Source organism: Hippocampus zosterae, chromosome 6, assembly GCF_025434085.1.
Source record: "Hippocampus zosterae strain Florida chromosome 6, ASM2543408v3, whole genome shotgun sequence".
Classification (NCBI taxonomy): Eukaryota; Metazoa; Chordata; class Actinopteri; order Syngnathiformes; family Syngnathidae; genus Hippocampus; species Hippocampus zosterae.
Window position 1 is genome coordinate 13,845,046 of NC_067456.1, and position 14,093 is coordinate 13,859,138.

The 14,093-nt window shown below is 42.9% G+C and overlaps 1 protein-coding gene across 3 annotated transcripts; it reads left to right on the forward strand.

Moving 5' to 3' along the window:
- The first annotated feature begins 2,884 nt into the window (after positions 1–2,884).
- idua (alpha-L-iduronidase) lies at positions 2,885–14,093 on the forward strand. Of its 3 annotated transcripts, XM_052067634.1 has the most exons (15): positions 2,885–3,443; positions 5,140–5,280; positions 5,369–5,451; positions 6,386–6,493; positions 6,827–6,922; positions 7,527–7,729; positions 8,564–8,743; positions 8,983–9,193; positions 10,152–10,370; positions 10,493–10,614; positions 11,608–11,733; positions 13,115–13,191; positions 13,264–13,364; positions 13,776–13,912; positions 13,947–14,093. In XM_052067634.1, the coding sequence occupies exons 1-14, from the start codon at positions 3,307–3,309 to the stop codon at positions 13,874–13,876; spliced, it is 1,905 nt and encodes a 634-aa protein (XP_051923594.1). In that variant the 5' UTR covers positions 2,885–3,306; the 3' UTR covers positions 13,877–13,912; positions 13,947–14,093. The 3 variants fall into 3 exon arrangements, with proteins under 3 accessions (XP_051923594.1, XP_051923593.1, XP_051923596.1); XM_052067633.1 differs by lacking the exons at positions 13,776–13,912; positions 13,947–14,093 and having other exon boundaries at positions 13,264–13,600; XM_052067636.1 differs by lacking the exons at positions 6,827–6,922; positions 13,776–13,912; positions 13,947–14,093 and having other exon boundaries at positions 13,264–13,600.

Genomic DNA, 14,093 nt, shown 5'->3' on the forward strand with positions numbered 1-14,093 from the left:
TAAGATAAGATAAGATAAGATAAGATAAGATAAGATAAGATAAGATATCCTTTATTCGTCCCACACTGGGGAAATTTACAGCCTCCAGCAGCAAGAATGTATGTAGAAAGAAGAAAGGAGAAAGAGAAAAAAAAAACAACAAACATCTTTCAATTAAATACAATATGAACAAAAATGGATAAATTGCAGTCAATACATTGATCACGATTGACCGCTAGCTCGCAGACTGCTCCCAAGTCGATCGCCAGGGGTGTAGCGGAAAAAAATCCAACCCAAAACATTTGTGTGTCTGTGTCCATGTCATGAATATATTTTTGTGTTAGTGCACACTGCACCCTGAGCATCCTATCATTCTCCGTTTCACAAAAAGTATTTAAAAAATAAAATAAAATAAAAAAGCAGGTCACCTTTAGCCTACGGTGGAGCGTAACCTGCATCACCGGAAGTTTTTAGCAGTCAGCGGACTGCAACTGCAGTTGTTGCTGTTTTGTTGATTGTTATTATTATTCTCATTCATAGATTGTATCATAAGATATCCTTTATTTGTCCCACAATGGGGAAATTTACAGCCTCCAGCAGCAAGAATGTATGTAGAAAGAAGAAGAGAAAAAAAAAACAACAACAAACATCTTTCAATTAAATACAATATGAACACAAATGGATAAATCGCAGTACTATTTACAATTTACCTTCACATCATTTAATTATTATTATTATTATGATTGTTATTTTTTATTCATCAGCCTGACAGCAGTTTACTTGAAGGAACTGCGTATACAGGAGTGTGACTCCAAGTCACCGAGCAATGGTTTTTGTGCAAATTTACACTTAAAATTGATGTTAAACAGACTACATGAAGACACATAAAATATTTGTGCGACTGTTATCCCTTTCTCTACTACCTCATACAAAGTTATGCAGTGTGACTGAGCGGCAACCAATGCCAGTTATACTTCATCCTAGCTGGCCTTCGGTGAGAGGTGAGCTGGATAAGAGAGGTAGCATAAAATACGGGCACGTTGCTTATATGACTTGCTCATTTCACATTGAGCAGCCAGCTCTCTTTCAATATGGTCCTTTTGTGGTTATGATCACACAAAGAAAAAGCTAAATGAATCTCAATCTCATGAAACCTTTTTCGGTGACTTTTGAGGTATATTTTCTTCACAAGATAATGTTGCAGTCCAGTCTTTTAACAAAGCAAAATAGTGCAGGGAGTTTTCAAAAGACTATGATACACAAACACGAGAGTTCACGAGTTTGGGGAGCATTTTAGCTCCCATGTTGAAAGGAAAGGCACCACAGTCATGCAAGCTCCAGCCTGGCGGTATAAAGGAAGACAGTGTTCTGACCCGCACAGGTTTGTTATTTCTGTATGCAACACTGTACGGCGAGGCGGGTGTGGGCACATAATCGCGAACAGAGGACTTTTTATCCGAGCTGTTAAAAAAAGGCTTCGAGCACAACACGCCACCTCCACCAGTACACAAGGCCCAAATCTCTCTCATCTGAGAGAAGGCAGTTTCCACTGAAAATGTCTCGATCCAAACTACACATTACATCAAATTGTACTTAATGGCATCCAGGCAAACTTTAATGCTGTTCCAACATTTTCTCTATGCATATGCACCCCATAGACAGCCGCCCCCATCCGCCTCCCCCGCTTTTTTTTTCTGGGCCAAGCAAGCAAGCTTTCTCTTTCCCAGTTCCACATCTGGACTTGATTCCAGGTGCGGTGTTGAGAATGTGGAGCACGTCGAGTAGAAGAGGTGGAACTCTGACTGGGGCCGGGAGCTGAGATAATGTCGGGGAGATGGGGTGGAAGTTGCGCAACATTTGGGAAATGGCAGAGACAATCTAAGTAAGGACAGATGATACACGAGACAACAGATGACATGGATGAATGCCTGGCGGGGAGGAGGGCATTCTCATTAAGTTCCTTTTCGAACAAAAAAAATAGATATTACGAAGCATTTGTAGCATGGTTTGATTGCAACTAGCAGGATTTACCAAAGAAGAGCGTCAGGCCTCCTGCGTCGCAGACCTCAAGCATGCTGGCCCTTTAGGGACTCATGACATCCAGTGGCGTAATCCCTTCAACACACACGCACACAGGCGTCCCTTTATGAGCTGCTCATTGGGGACATGCTTTTAATTTGGTATTGGGAAAAAGCTGAGGCTCCTACAATTCATTGGATCATAAAATGATGTAGTAGTGGCATATTTTTAATCACTAATATTCCCATTATCGAGAATTATGAGTGGTAGGGAATTGTTGCGAAACACTGGATTCCTAAAGACTAAGAATTGACAATTTTGCGTGCAAGTGTGTTCGTGTGGGCGTAAGAATTGAACGTTGTGCGTGCAAGTGTGTTTGTGTGTGTGAGGGCGCAGGGGGCGGTGCTTGTGTGTGTGTGTGTGTGTGTGTCTGGCATTTGTACTTCTACTGTAGCCCATTCATGCATCCATTGCGTTTTAAACATTGGACAAAACGGTCAACATGTCATATTTCACAGGCGTTTTATTTTGAAATGGTACATGAGCTCTGAATGGCAGTAGTCTGGTTGGATACCTGGTGTGCTCGCGTGTGTCAAAATCCTGGTGTGGTTGTGGGATAACTACGATTACTTTTTTAATGATTTTTTTTAAATATCAGGTGACATTTTTTGTCATTGATGGAGAGTTACCATTGATTTTATTTTCTATCTCAACGTCAGAACGCTTCTTAGCTCTATTCGGACAGAGTTTTTATTCTCCCTGCGTGAACTGGTTGTTGCCCGACACCCGATAAATTATTTTATAGCATTTTTTAAATCAAAACCAATGACGTGATGCATTATTTGAAATAATTTTATTTTGAAGGTGGCCAACGCCAAACAATCACTGCACTGCTAGAAATGATGCGGTTCTTGATGTCTGACTGCTGATATTTCAAATATACGATTGGTCTTAATAGGGTGTTTCTATACGCCACTGAGTCAGGCTTTGTGTCGATACATCCTTCACTGAGGTGTTCAATCACAGTTTGTTCGCTCACTGTAATCACAGGACAGTAGAAAAACTACAAGAGCGTCGTAGGAAAATGACGTAATTATGGTCAGCTGACTTCGACAACCACTTTTCTCTGCAAACACTTTTTATGCGATACTTAACATGTTCCAAAATAGTTGGGTTTTTTGTCTCTTTTCACAGACTTAGTCGAAAGTTTGCCTTGGACAACTGAACTTTTGAAATGCTGATTTTCGTCAGTTATAATCGGGGTTTTACTTGCGCAAATTCATTAAGTTGCCAAGCTCCTTTGCAGAAATGTTGACGAGAGCATTGCTTACCTTTGCGTTCATTGTTTTTTTCAAAGACGTTTTTTGCGATTCTTTTGTCATCAGTGTTGACCTTGATAAACCGGTAGGACCTTTGAAACACTTCTGGAGAAGCACCGGTTTCTGGTAGGTAAACAATCACGCCAGAAAAATACCAATCGGTCGGCAGTAATCCCTAGGTGATAAATTTCTACACAGAACTGTAGTGCGCAGTTAAACTACTTTAAGTAGTATATCCGCTATATTTGGTAGACCTGGACCATTTATTGGAATATTGCTAATGCACGTTAATGTGAATATGAATAATGTGAATGTCAGTAGGGGCGGCCCGGTAGTCCAGTGGTTAGCACGTCGGCTTCACAGTGCAGAGGTACCGGGTTCGATTCCAGCTCCGGCCTCCCTGTGTGGAGTTTGCATGTTCTCCCCGGGCCTGCGTGGGTTTTCTCCGGGTGCTCGGGTTTCCTCCCACATTCCAAAAACATGCGTGGCAGGCTGATTGAACACTCTAAATTGTCCCTAGGTGTGAGTGTGAGTGCGAATGGTTGTTCGTTTCTGTGTGCGCTGCGATTGGCTGGCAACCGATTCAGGGTGTCCCCCGCCTACTGCCCGAAGACAGCTGGGATAGGCTCCAGCACCCCCCGCGACCCTAGTGAGGATCAAGCGGCTCGGAAGATGAATGAATGAATGAATGAATGAATGAATCTCAGTAACTATTTGCCGGAAATTAATGTTGAAAAGTTTGATAGTTTGCAGTGGTACAGAACTACTCTGCTCCACGTTAGGGTCTAGAGGGGGCTAATAAAAAATGTAACCTAAACTGTCCTTGTCATTGCAAAGGCATAACTCGGGGCTCCTGAATTTACTAATGTGCAGGAGTCGTCCAGGAAGTGACAGTTTTAATGTATGTTTGTGTGTTGTGGGATTTTAATTGTATTTATAGTGCTTAATAAATTTATAAGACCACCACTACATAAACAGCAATACCAAATTCAAATTTATGTTTTGCTAATACACAGTATGTAAAAGCTTTTTCACAGATATTTTATGTTTTAGTTGAATTAATTTAATTTATTTTGTAAATTGCCCCAGTGTGGGACACATAAAGGATATCTTATTAATAAGTGGTTCAGATAATGAGTCGATGGAGTAGCCGGAAAGGTGGTGGGCAGGGTTTGGTGGGTCCAGTAGGATTTTCCGGACCCATGTCTTGGTTCTAGTGGTGTGCAAGTCCTCGAGAGTGGGTAGGACGGTGCCAATGGGTTTTTTTTTTTTTTTTCGCAGTCCTAACTGTCCGTTGTAGTCAGATGTTTGTCCTTTTATGTGGCGGCCCCAAAGCAGACTGTGCTAGAGGAATACAGGACTTATTTGATGACTCCTGTGTACAACTGTCTCAGCAGCTCCTTGGCAGGCCGTGCTTCCTTAGCAGCCTCAGGAAGAACGTCCTCTGCTGGGCCTTTGTCAGAATGGAGTTCATGTTAGCCTCCCACTTCATGTACTGAAAGACTTTTTTCTCCTCCTTATATTATTGATTTAGATGGCAAATTATAATGATCTAATTGCATTCCTGAACATGAACGATAACTTGATGTGAGAACATCTTGGATAATTTATTTCTGAGAAAACCAACGAGCCGATGCAAATTTGGTTGTCAAAAGATGAATTCAGTTTTAAATATCGCCTCCCTGTTCATGACGGTAAAACATCAAGAGTGCACCTCAATTGAAAGAGTCCTCATTAAAGCACTTCATGATGCTGTGTTGTCTCATCTCCTTTATATGAAAGGTGTGTCAAACATTTGTTAAGCACTTTGTGTTGTGTGCAGTCCTCCTCTCCCTCACACGAAGGCGCACCATTTTGACCTGAGCATTGATCAGCAACAGAACCTTGCCTACGTGGGCTCGGTCCCACATGGAGGGATCCAGCAGGTCCGAATACACTGGATGATGGAGCTGGTCACTGCCCAGTACGTGAAAGAAGCAGCTCAGACAAGCTTATAGTTAGTCTGTATTAGTGTCACTATTTTTAGCCGTCATCTGCTTTTGTTGTTTCAGAGATTTTGGAGGACAACCCCAGTACAATTTTACAAAGTTGGACCAGCTACTGAATCTCTTATGGATTAATGGACTCCGGCCAGGTACGCAGCAGTGACGCACCTTTTAATCTTTTCTTCGACAGTCCTCAACCATTTCGACATTTGTGTGTGTGTGTGTGTGCAGAATTCCAAAAGAAAACAAAATAGAATTTTGTTTTACAAATATATCTTATCTTCCCAAGTTTCTCAAACAATTCAAACATTCCAAAGTCAAAATCTTCAGCACATTCAGGCAATTACATCCAAAACTACATTTTTTTTGTTTGTTTGTAGAATTCAAAATTTTCCATGATATTATTCCCAAATGAATGGAGAATCTTAACAAATTCTGCAAGAATGTTTGCATTCCATCAACACTGATTAGAATTTGTAATGAACGATGACAATGCAAATCCTTGTCAACCCTTTTCTCTGTTCATGTTGCTCTTTGGTTAGAATTGTATAATTGTTGGTTTAGGTCATACTATTCCATCTTACTTAACATTAGTGTTTTAGCAGTTCTAATTAGAACTATTCCTAAAACACAGGGCGAGATGTTTTACCCTTATCAATATGTCATAGCTCTTTCTGTACCAAGGTTGCTCTCCTCCAATACTGTATGTTAACATAATCAGTTGGTAGCACATTAGCATTGTATCAATTGTCATTTAAAATAGAAGCCAAATACAGTTCATAAAAATTTATTAACTTGAATGCAGTATAAAGTTCTTTTTTTTCCTTGCACTTTTGCTATTTTAAGATAAGATAAGATAAGATATCCTTTATTTGTCCCACAATGGGGAAATTTACAGCCTCCAGCAGCAAGAATGTATGTAGAAAGAAGAAGAGAAAAAAAAACAACAACAAACATCTTTCAATTAAATACAATATGAACACAAATGGATAAATCGCAGTACTATTTACAATTTACCTTCACATCATTTAATTATTATTATTATGATTGTTATTTTTTATTCATCAGCCTGATTTTTTTCAGGTTTTGAACTGATGGGAAGCGTCTCAAACTACTTCACGGACTTTGAAAACAAATCTCAAGTGTTCAAGTGGAGGAATCTTGTTTATTTCACAGCCAAGAGGTACATTGGTGAGTGAGCGTCAGCTGCCCTCTCTTTAAAAGCGAAAGTCAACCCCCAAAAAATTCTTTACCAAAATATGTTCTATGCAGCCTCACTAGTATAAACACTGCATTATGATTAACATTGCATGTATGGAATCTGAGTTAAGCAGTAAAATCCACCCGTTTTTGTCTATTACCCTGAGATGGTTAAAATTGGGTGGATTTTGACACTCAATTCATATTCCACGAATACAATATGAATCAGAAAATGTTGGGGTTGACTTCCCCCGTAAACAGCGAATGACACAGCTCTGAGCAAATACAAGGCGTCACTCACTTTGTTAAAATGTCCACTTACAGAAAAATATGGTCTTGGAAGTGTTTCTCAGTGGAACTTTGAAACATGGAACGAGCCCAACAACCATGACTTTGATAATGTCAGCATGTCTATTCAAGGTATAGTGCCGTCAATGTCCACACAGCCTGCCTTGTTCATTTCCACTGTAGTTTGAAATACCCCGCTGCAGCTGTTTGCGTACTGTGAAACTGTCTTTCGATGATAGTGAGGTAACCAAAATATAAGAAATAATTTTCATGATGGGTTGTACAAAGAGTGGCCCGGTGGTCGACAGGTTACTCACAATGCAGAGGTGAAGGGTTCGATTCCGGCTCTGGCCTTCACGTGTGGAGTTTGCATGTTCTCCCCCACGCCTGTGTGGGTTTTCTCCAAGTACTCTGGTTTCCTCCCACATTCCCAAAGCATGCAAGGCAGGTGATCTCTAAGTTGTCCCTTGGTGTGGGTGTGAGTGCAGATGGTTGTTCGTCAATGTGTGCCCTGCGATTGGCTGGCAACCAGTTCAGCGTGCAACCCTTCTGCTGCCCAAGGACAGCTGGGGCGTGCTCCAGGACGACTGCGGCCCTCTTGAGGATAAGCAATTTAGAAAATGGATGAATGCATGGATTGTACAAAAGTCGAACTATCATGATATATTGATGGAAATGCTACCGTGGGCATCCCTATAGAATCTACTGTGCAATGTGTGATGTTATCTCTCCTCAGGGTTTCTAAATTATTACGATGCCTGTTCGGAGGGTCTGCGGGCCGCCAGCGACTTGCTTAGGTTTGGGGGACCGGGAGATTCGTGTCACTCGCCGCCACACTCGCCTTACTGCTGGGCCATGCTTCAACACTGCTACAATGGCACCAACTACTTCACTGGAGAGACGGGCATCCGGCTGGACTACATCGCCCTGCACAAGAAGGTGTCTGCGAGTTAACACGAATGAACGTGATCATATTTAGCAAGGCATGACTCATAGGCTATTCAGTCTTATTTGAGTAGAGTTGCTGGGGTACTCGACATCCGTGCGTAAGTAGAAGTACAAATATTTGTGTAAAAAATATATATATTATATATATATATATATTCATTCATTCATTCATTTATCTTCCGAGCCGCTTGATCCTCACTAGGGTCGCGGGGGGTGCTGGAGCCCATCCCAGCTGTCTTCGGGCAGTAGGCGGGGGACACCCTGAATCGGTTGCCAGCCAATCGCAGGGCACACAGAAACAAACAACCATTCACACTCACACCTAGGGACAATTTAGAGTGTTCAATCAGCCTGCCACGCATGTTTTTGGAATGTGGGAGGAAACCGGAGCACCCGGAGAAAACCCACGCAGGCCCGGGTAGAACATGCAAACTCCACACAGGGAGGCCGGAGCTGGAATCGAACCCGGTACCTCTGCACTGTGAAGCCGACGTGCTAACCACTGGACTACCGGGCCGCCTTATATATACACACACAAAAAAGACCTGTAGGTGTAGAAATATGTTCACCGCAAATCATTCTTAGAGTCCACATCACCAAATAATTCTCACGAAGACAACGGTGAATAGGGAATATTTCGCTCGATCAAATCTGTCATTCTTGTGATTCATGCTCCCTGGTGCACATTTCCCACTGCTATCCGCTGTCCCTAAATTGTCCGGCGTAAAAGACGCGATGAAGATCTCACCCACCCATGGTTGACTTCAGCCATCTCCATTTACGTCTTTTTTATTTTGCACATTTTTGGCATTCATTTTCTTCCAGGGAGGAGGCTCCTCTTTGCCTATCCTCCAGCAGGAGATGCAGACCATGGGAGAGATCCAGGAGCGTTTCCCTCGGTTCCGCAGTCGGCCTGTGTACAATGATGAGGCCGATCCGCTGGTGGGCTGGTCCCGGCCTCAAGAGTGGAGAGCGGATGTCACCTATGCCGCCATGGCCGTCAAGGTAACGAGCAATGACCAAGCATCGCCACAGAATTTTCAAGGTGATCGGTATGAACGAACATGAGACCTGATGGTCATGTGGTCAAATGGCTTGCGATGAACCAAAGTGAAACATTCCCGCATGGAAAATAGTGCCGCTGCACCACATATTTTTACATCCAGCTCCTTGATGTCGTAAACCGAGGGCCCCCAATGTTGTATAAGAAAATGTAAGCGCATTCTAATTGTGTCCGTGAACAGGTGATCAGCCAGCATCAGGATGTGCTGTCTGCAAACACAAGCATCAACTATACCCTGCTGAGCAACGATAACGCCTTCCTCAGCTACCATCCTCACCCCTTCACTCAGCGCACTCTGACCGCTCGCTTCCAGGTCAACAACACGCAGCCTCCTCATGTGCAGCTCATCAGGAAACCCATCCTCACTGTCATGGGCCTTCTGACTCTGCTCGGTACTGTGGACCTGCTGGACTTACGTTGATTCATATATTGCATCAGTCTGGTTTTTTTAACACTGAATTGTTGCGCTCAAATTTGACAGCAATTTAAAAAAAAAGTCATTCTTTAAACCTGGAATTTGATGCACACAAAAATGAAAATGTTAAACTGTTTCAGATTTGACCTGCATCCCCTAAAATGGGTTCTAGATTCACCACTGTGTACCGATGCAGCGATGAATCGACTAACTAACAAGTAATTGGTTATCAAATTAACTGAGAATAATTAGGATACCGGTAATCGTTTCATCTTTGGAGAGACTGTTGAATTTGAAATTGCACAAATCCTCTGGATTTCAGCCTCTCAACCGGAAACATTCTCAGATTTCTGTCATCCTCCATAAAAGCAGGCTGATTATCTTTTTTGTTGAACTAACCCCTCCCCCCGCCCCCAAAATAACATTTGTTCTATTTGCCACCGATCAAACCGGTAACTGAATCATAATGAATTTTTGTGCATTTTCTGCACTCTCAATTGGAAATAATGTCCCACTTTTGAATACCATGATGGAAATTACAACTTTTGTTTTTACCTGATTAAAGAAAATATTAATTGATTATCCAAATAATCGGGAGTTGCAGCCCTACGAGCGTGTGTTAAATCAATCAATAAAAGAGAATGGTGGAATCTCGAATCGGAAAGTGTACATTCCATAATAGTTTTTATTTATTTATTTATTTTGGGGTGGGCCTGTGGTACAGTGATCTTAACACAGTCCAAAGAACTGTCTGTGCTCCCCAAAACACTTTTCAAAAGGTCTGCAGTTCAAAATCTTATATGAGATAAACAAATATTAGGATATTAGGTTAGGTCAAAATTGCCAACACATCGCATGTGTATGGAACATGAACATGATGTAGTGGTTGAAATTTTCCTTCTTCCTTACTGGGTCTTTTTACATCACTCATCCAGGTGAGACGCAGGTCCTGGCACAAGTTTTGAACTCCTCTGGAGCCGACGATGCTCACAATGGACGTGTGGGAGTTCTCGCAAGTAGTCACCAGCCCGAAATCCCCAGAGGGCCAGACAGCTGGCAGGCCGCCTTGCTGGTCTACAGCAGTGACGACAACCGCACGTCCACCAGCACGAATGTTGTCACCGTGTCCCTGAAAGGACTGGAGCCGCACGCAGGTGGATCGCATGCATATGGTTATTCTGTTCGATAAGGTTACTATAGGAATTGCTCTCAGATTTTTATATGTGCAAGTAAGCAGTTGTTTAAAATGCCCAAGTCCTCTTTATTTGGTACTCAGGTCTTGTCTATGTCACGTATCTGATGGACAATAACGTGAGTAACCCCTATCAAGAATGGCAGAACATGGGAAGCCCCGTCTACCCCACAACAGACCAGTTCACAAAGCTCAGGAATGTCCAGGTTTGTTCACGGCTATATTTTATTAAGATCATGTTTGTGTGTGTTTGTACCAGTACCTCCCATCTCAATATGAGCCAAATGAGGAACTAGCGATAAAAATATGATGATATTTTTGCAACGGGCGGCCCAGTGGACCAGTGGTTAGCATGTCAACCTTACAGTGCAGAGGTACCGGTTCAATTCCAGCTGCGGTCTCCCTGTGTGGAGTTTGCATGTTCTCCCCGGGCCTGTGTGGGTTTTCTTCGGGTACTCCGGTTTCCTCCCACATTCCAAAAACATGCATGGCAGGCTGATTGAACACTCTAAAGTTCCCCTGGGTGTGAGTGTGAGCATGGATGGTTGTTCATCTCTGTGTGCCCTGCGATTGGCTGGCAACCGGTTCAGGTTCACGGTGCCCCCTGCCTACTGCCCGAAAACAGCTGAGATGGGCTCCAGCACCCCCGCGACCCGTGTGAGGAAAAGCGGATCGAAAAATGGATGGATGGGTTTTTGTAATGATGCCAAAGTCACAATCAATATCACACTCTCTATGCAATTGAAGAAAAGACGTCATAATGGGCACAACTGTTCAAACTCATCAAACAGCATATCTATTTAAAGCGGATGTCATATATTTTAAACTGCAACTCCCTAATCCATCGGTCAAAAATGGAGGAGGAAGAAGATAAAACGTAATTAAATCCTCCCCTTAGATAAATTATGCATCATGAATTGTATTCTAAAACATCTATACTATTACAATGGATGCTATCCATCTAGACAGGACCACAAAAAATACATCATTTGGAGTTGGGGTGGCAGAAAAGTAGTCAGTATCTGCTGTGACCACCTTTTTCCTCACGCAGTGCACCGGTTTTATTGCACAGGTGTGCCTTGGGCTACCTCAGATACTCTACCTCCTCCATATGTAGGATGTCATACGTTGAGATTTGTAGTTGCACCGACTGTAGTTTTATTCTTGTCTGGAGTTGGATTCATATGCTACTTTGTCAGGACCCTCTTGTTGATGGACCGCAACCGGTGCCTGCAGGTGACACTCTGACTTTGAAAGCAAGCCTGCATATTCCCTCTGTGCTGCTGATACATGTATGTGCCCGACCCAAAACTGCTCCAAACCAGGTCAGTAGTTTTTCTGAGTGTTGCGGTGGATTTATAAAGCGTTTTTGGTCAAAGTTCAGCACATGCTCAATGTCAATGAAGCACACGTTGATCAAGATGAGCTGAAGGTGGATATCAAGGATGTGAAATAAATAAGATTAAGATTAAGATTAAGATATCCTTTATTTGTCCCACAATGGGGAAATTTACAGCCTCCAGCAGCAAGAATGTATGTAGAAAGAAGAAGAGAGAAAAAAAAAAAAAAACAACAACAAACATCTTTCAATTAAATACAATATGAACACAAATGGATAAATCACAGTACTATTTACAATTTACCTTCACATCATTTAATTATTATTATTATTATGATTGTTATTTTTTATTCATCAGCCTGACAGCAGTCGGTAGGAACGAGCGTCGGTATCTCTCCTTCTTGCAGCGCGGGTGTAACAGTCTCTGGCTGAAGGAGCTACCAAGTGCTGTCAGGGCGGGCTGGAGGGGGTGGGAGGGACTGGCCATCATAGCTTTTAGCTTATTTAGCATCCTTCTGTTGCCCACCTCCTCCAGAGTGTCAAGGGAGCAACCCAGGACAGAACTGGCCTTCCTGACCAGTCGCTCCAGTCTCTTTCTGTCCCGGGCCGAGATGCTGCCTGACCAGCAGACAATGCCATAATAGATGGCCGAGGCCACCACCGAGTTATAGAACGTCTTAAGGAGTGACCCCTGAACCCCAAAAGACCTCAGTTTCCTGAGTAGGAAGAGTCGGCTCTGTCCTTTCCTAATCAGGGTGTCCGTGTTTGTGGACCAGTCCAGTTTGTCGTTGAGAAGAACACCAAGGTACTTGTAGGAGGTCACCCTCTCTATGTCCATACCCTGGATGTTCATCGGTGCTGGTGAGGACTTTTTCCTGCAGAAATCCACAACCAACTCCTTAGTTTTCCTCGGGTTGATCTGGAGGAGATTCTGCTGGCACCAGTCCACAAAGTCCTTTGTCAGTCCCCTGTACTCCCGATCATCCCCTTCTGTAATGAGGCCAACAATCGCAGAGTCATCGGAGAACTTCTGAAGGTGGCAGTTTGGAGTGTCATGTCTGAAGTCCGAGGTGTAGCGGAGGAACAGGAATGGAGCCAGAACAGTCCCCTGCCGCGCTCCAGTGCTGCAGAGAAGCCGGTCCGACTCACAGCTCTGCAATCTCACGTACTGCGGCCGATTTGTGAGGTAGTCTATGATCCATGCTGTGAGATGGTGGTCCACTCCGGCGTTCTGCAGTTTGCCTCCCAGCAAATTGGGCTGGATGGTGTTGAAGGCACTGGAGAAATCAAAGAATTAATTTAAGTCCTGAGTTCCAGAGGTAACATGTCATTTTTGGGATTGACGTGTGTTTTATTTGCCCTTCAAGGTCAATGGTTTGCGTTTTATCAGGATCACCAAAGGCCAAGTCCTCGTTATCTGGTCTGATGGCTGTGTTAGTTCCAAGTGGGTGCATGAACTCAATGAGATGTTTGGTGTGTGTGCGCACTCCAAAAAGCATTCATTTATTCTTTGCAGATGCATTCACACCTTTGAAGTTGAGCTCTCTGTAAATCAGAAGGACTTCAGCAGGATTAATAGCCGCAACACCATTTTTACATCATTCGTTTACTCACCCGGTAAGATGTTTTTGTGTTTTGGTCATTGTTTAACACACCAATATGTTATGACAAGTTATTGTCAGAGGTACCCAGCTAACAAAAAGTTTAGGATGGTCTGTTTATGGGTGAAATTTTAGAAATAACCTACTTTGTGCTTGATTTGACTTTTTCTCTAAGCTGCTGAATGGTGCTGCTAAATCCCTAACTTCTTGTGAGTTATGAGTAGTGTAGATGCTGAACGATTCCTTATATTTCTGGGTTACCATATCGCACATTTTAACTTCAGTGAAACACTTTTTTTAGTGATCAAGATTCTGAAATAATTGTAACCAATCAGATTCCAAAATGGTTTGGATTGGAAAAAGCAGGCTAAAATCAAGCTTCTGGAATTCTGAATTCTGATGCTGACTTGCATGTTGTGTTGCTCAGCGGACCAGCAGGTGAGCGGCTGGTACAGAGTGCGAGCGGTGGACTACTGGGCCAGGCCTGGGATGTACTCACTACCTGAGAAGTATTCAGAGGAGCTTTAGATGTCTCTCTCTCTTTCTCTCTCTCTGTCTCTCTCTCTCTCTCTCTCTCTCTCTCTCTCCGCGCACACACTAGAAGACATTCATTTCATCTGTTTACTTTAGCCCATCCGTGCAGTAATTTACAGACCTTGTTTGAAATATTAATGGTTAGTCTTTTGTGGTTTGCTGTCATTGTCTTATATTTTATTTTTTGGATAAAATCATTTTCAAAACACAA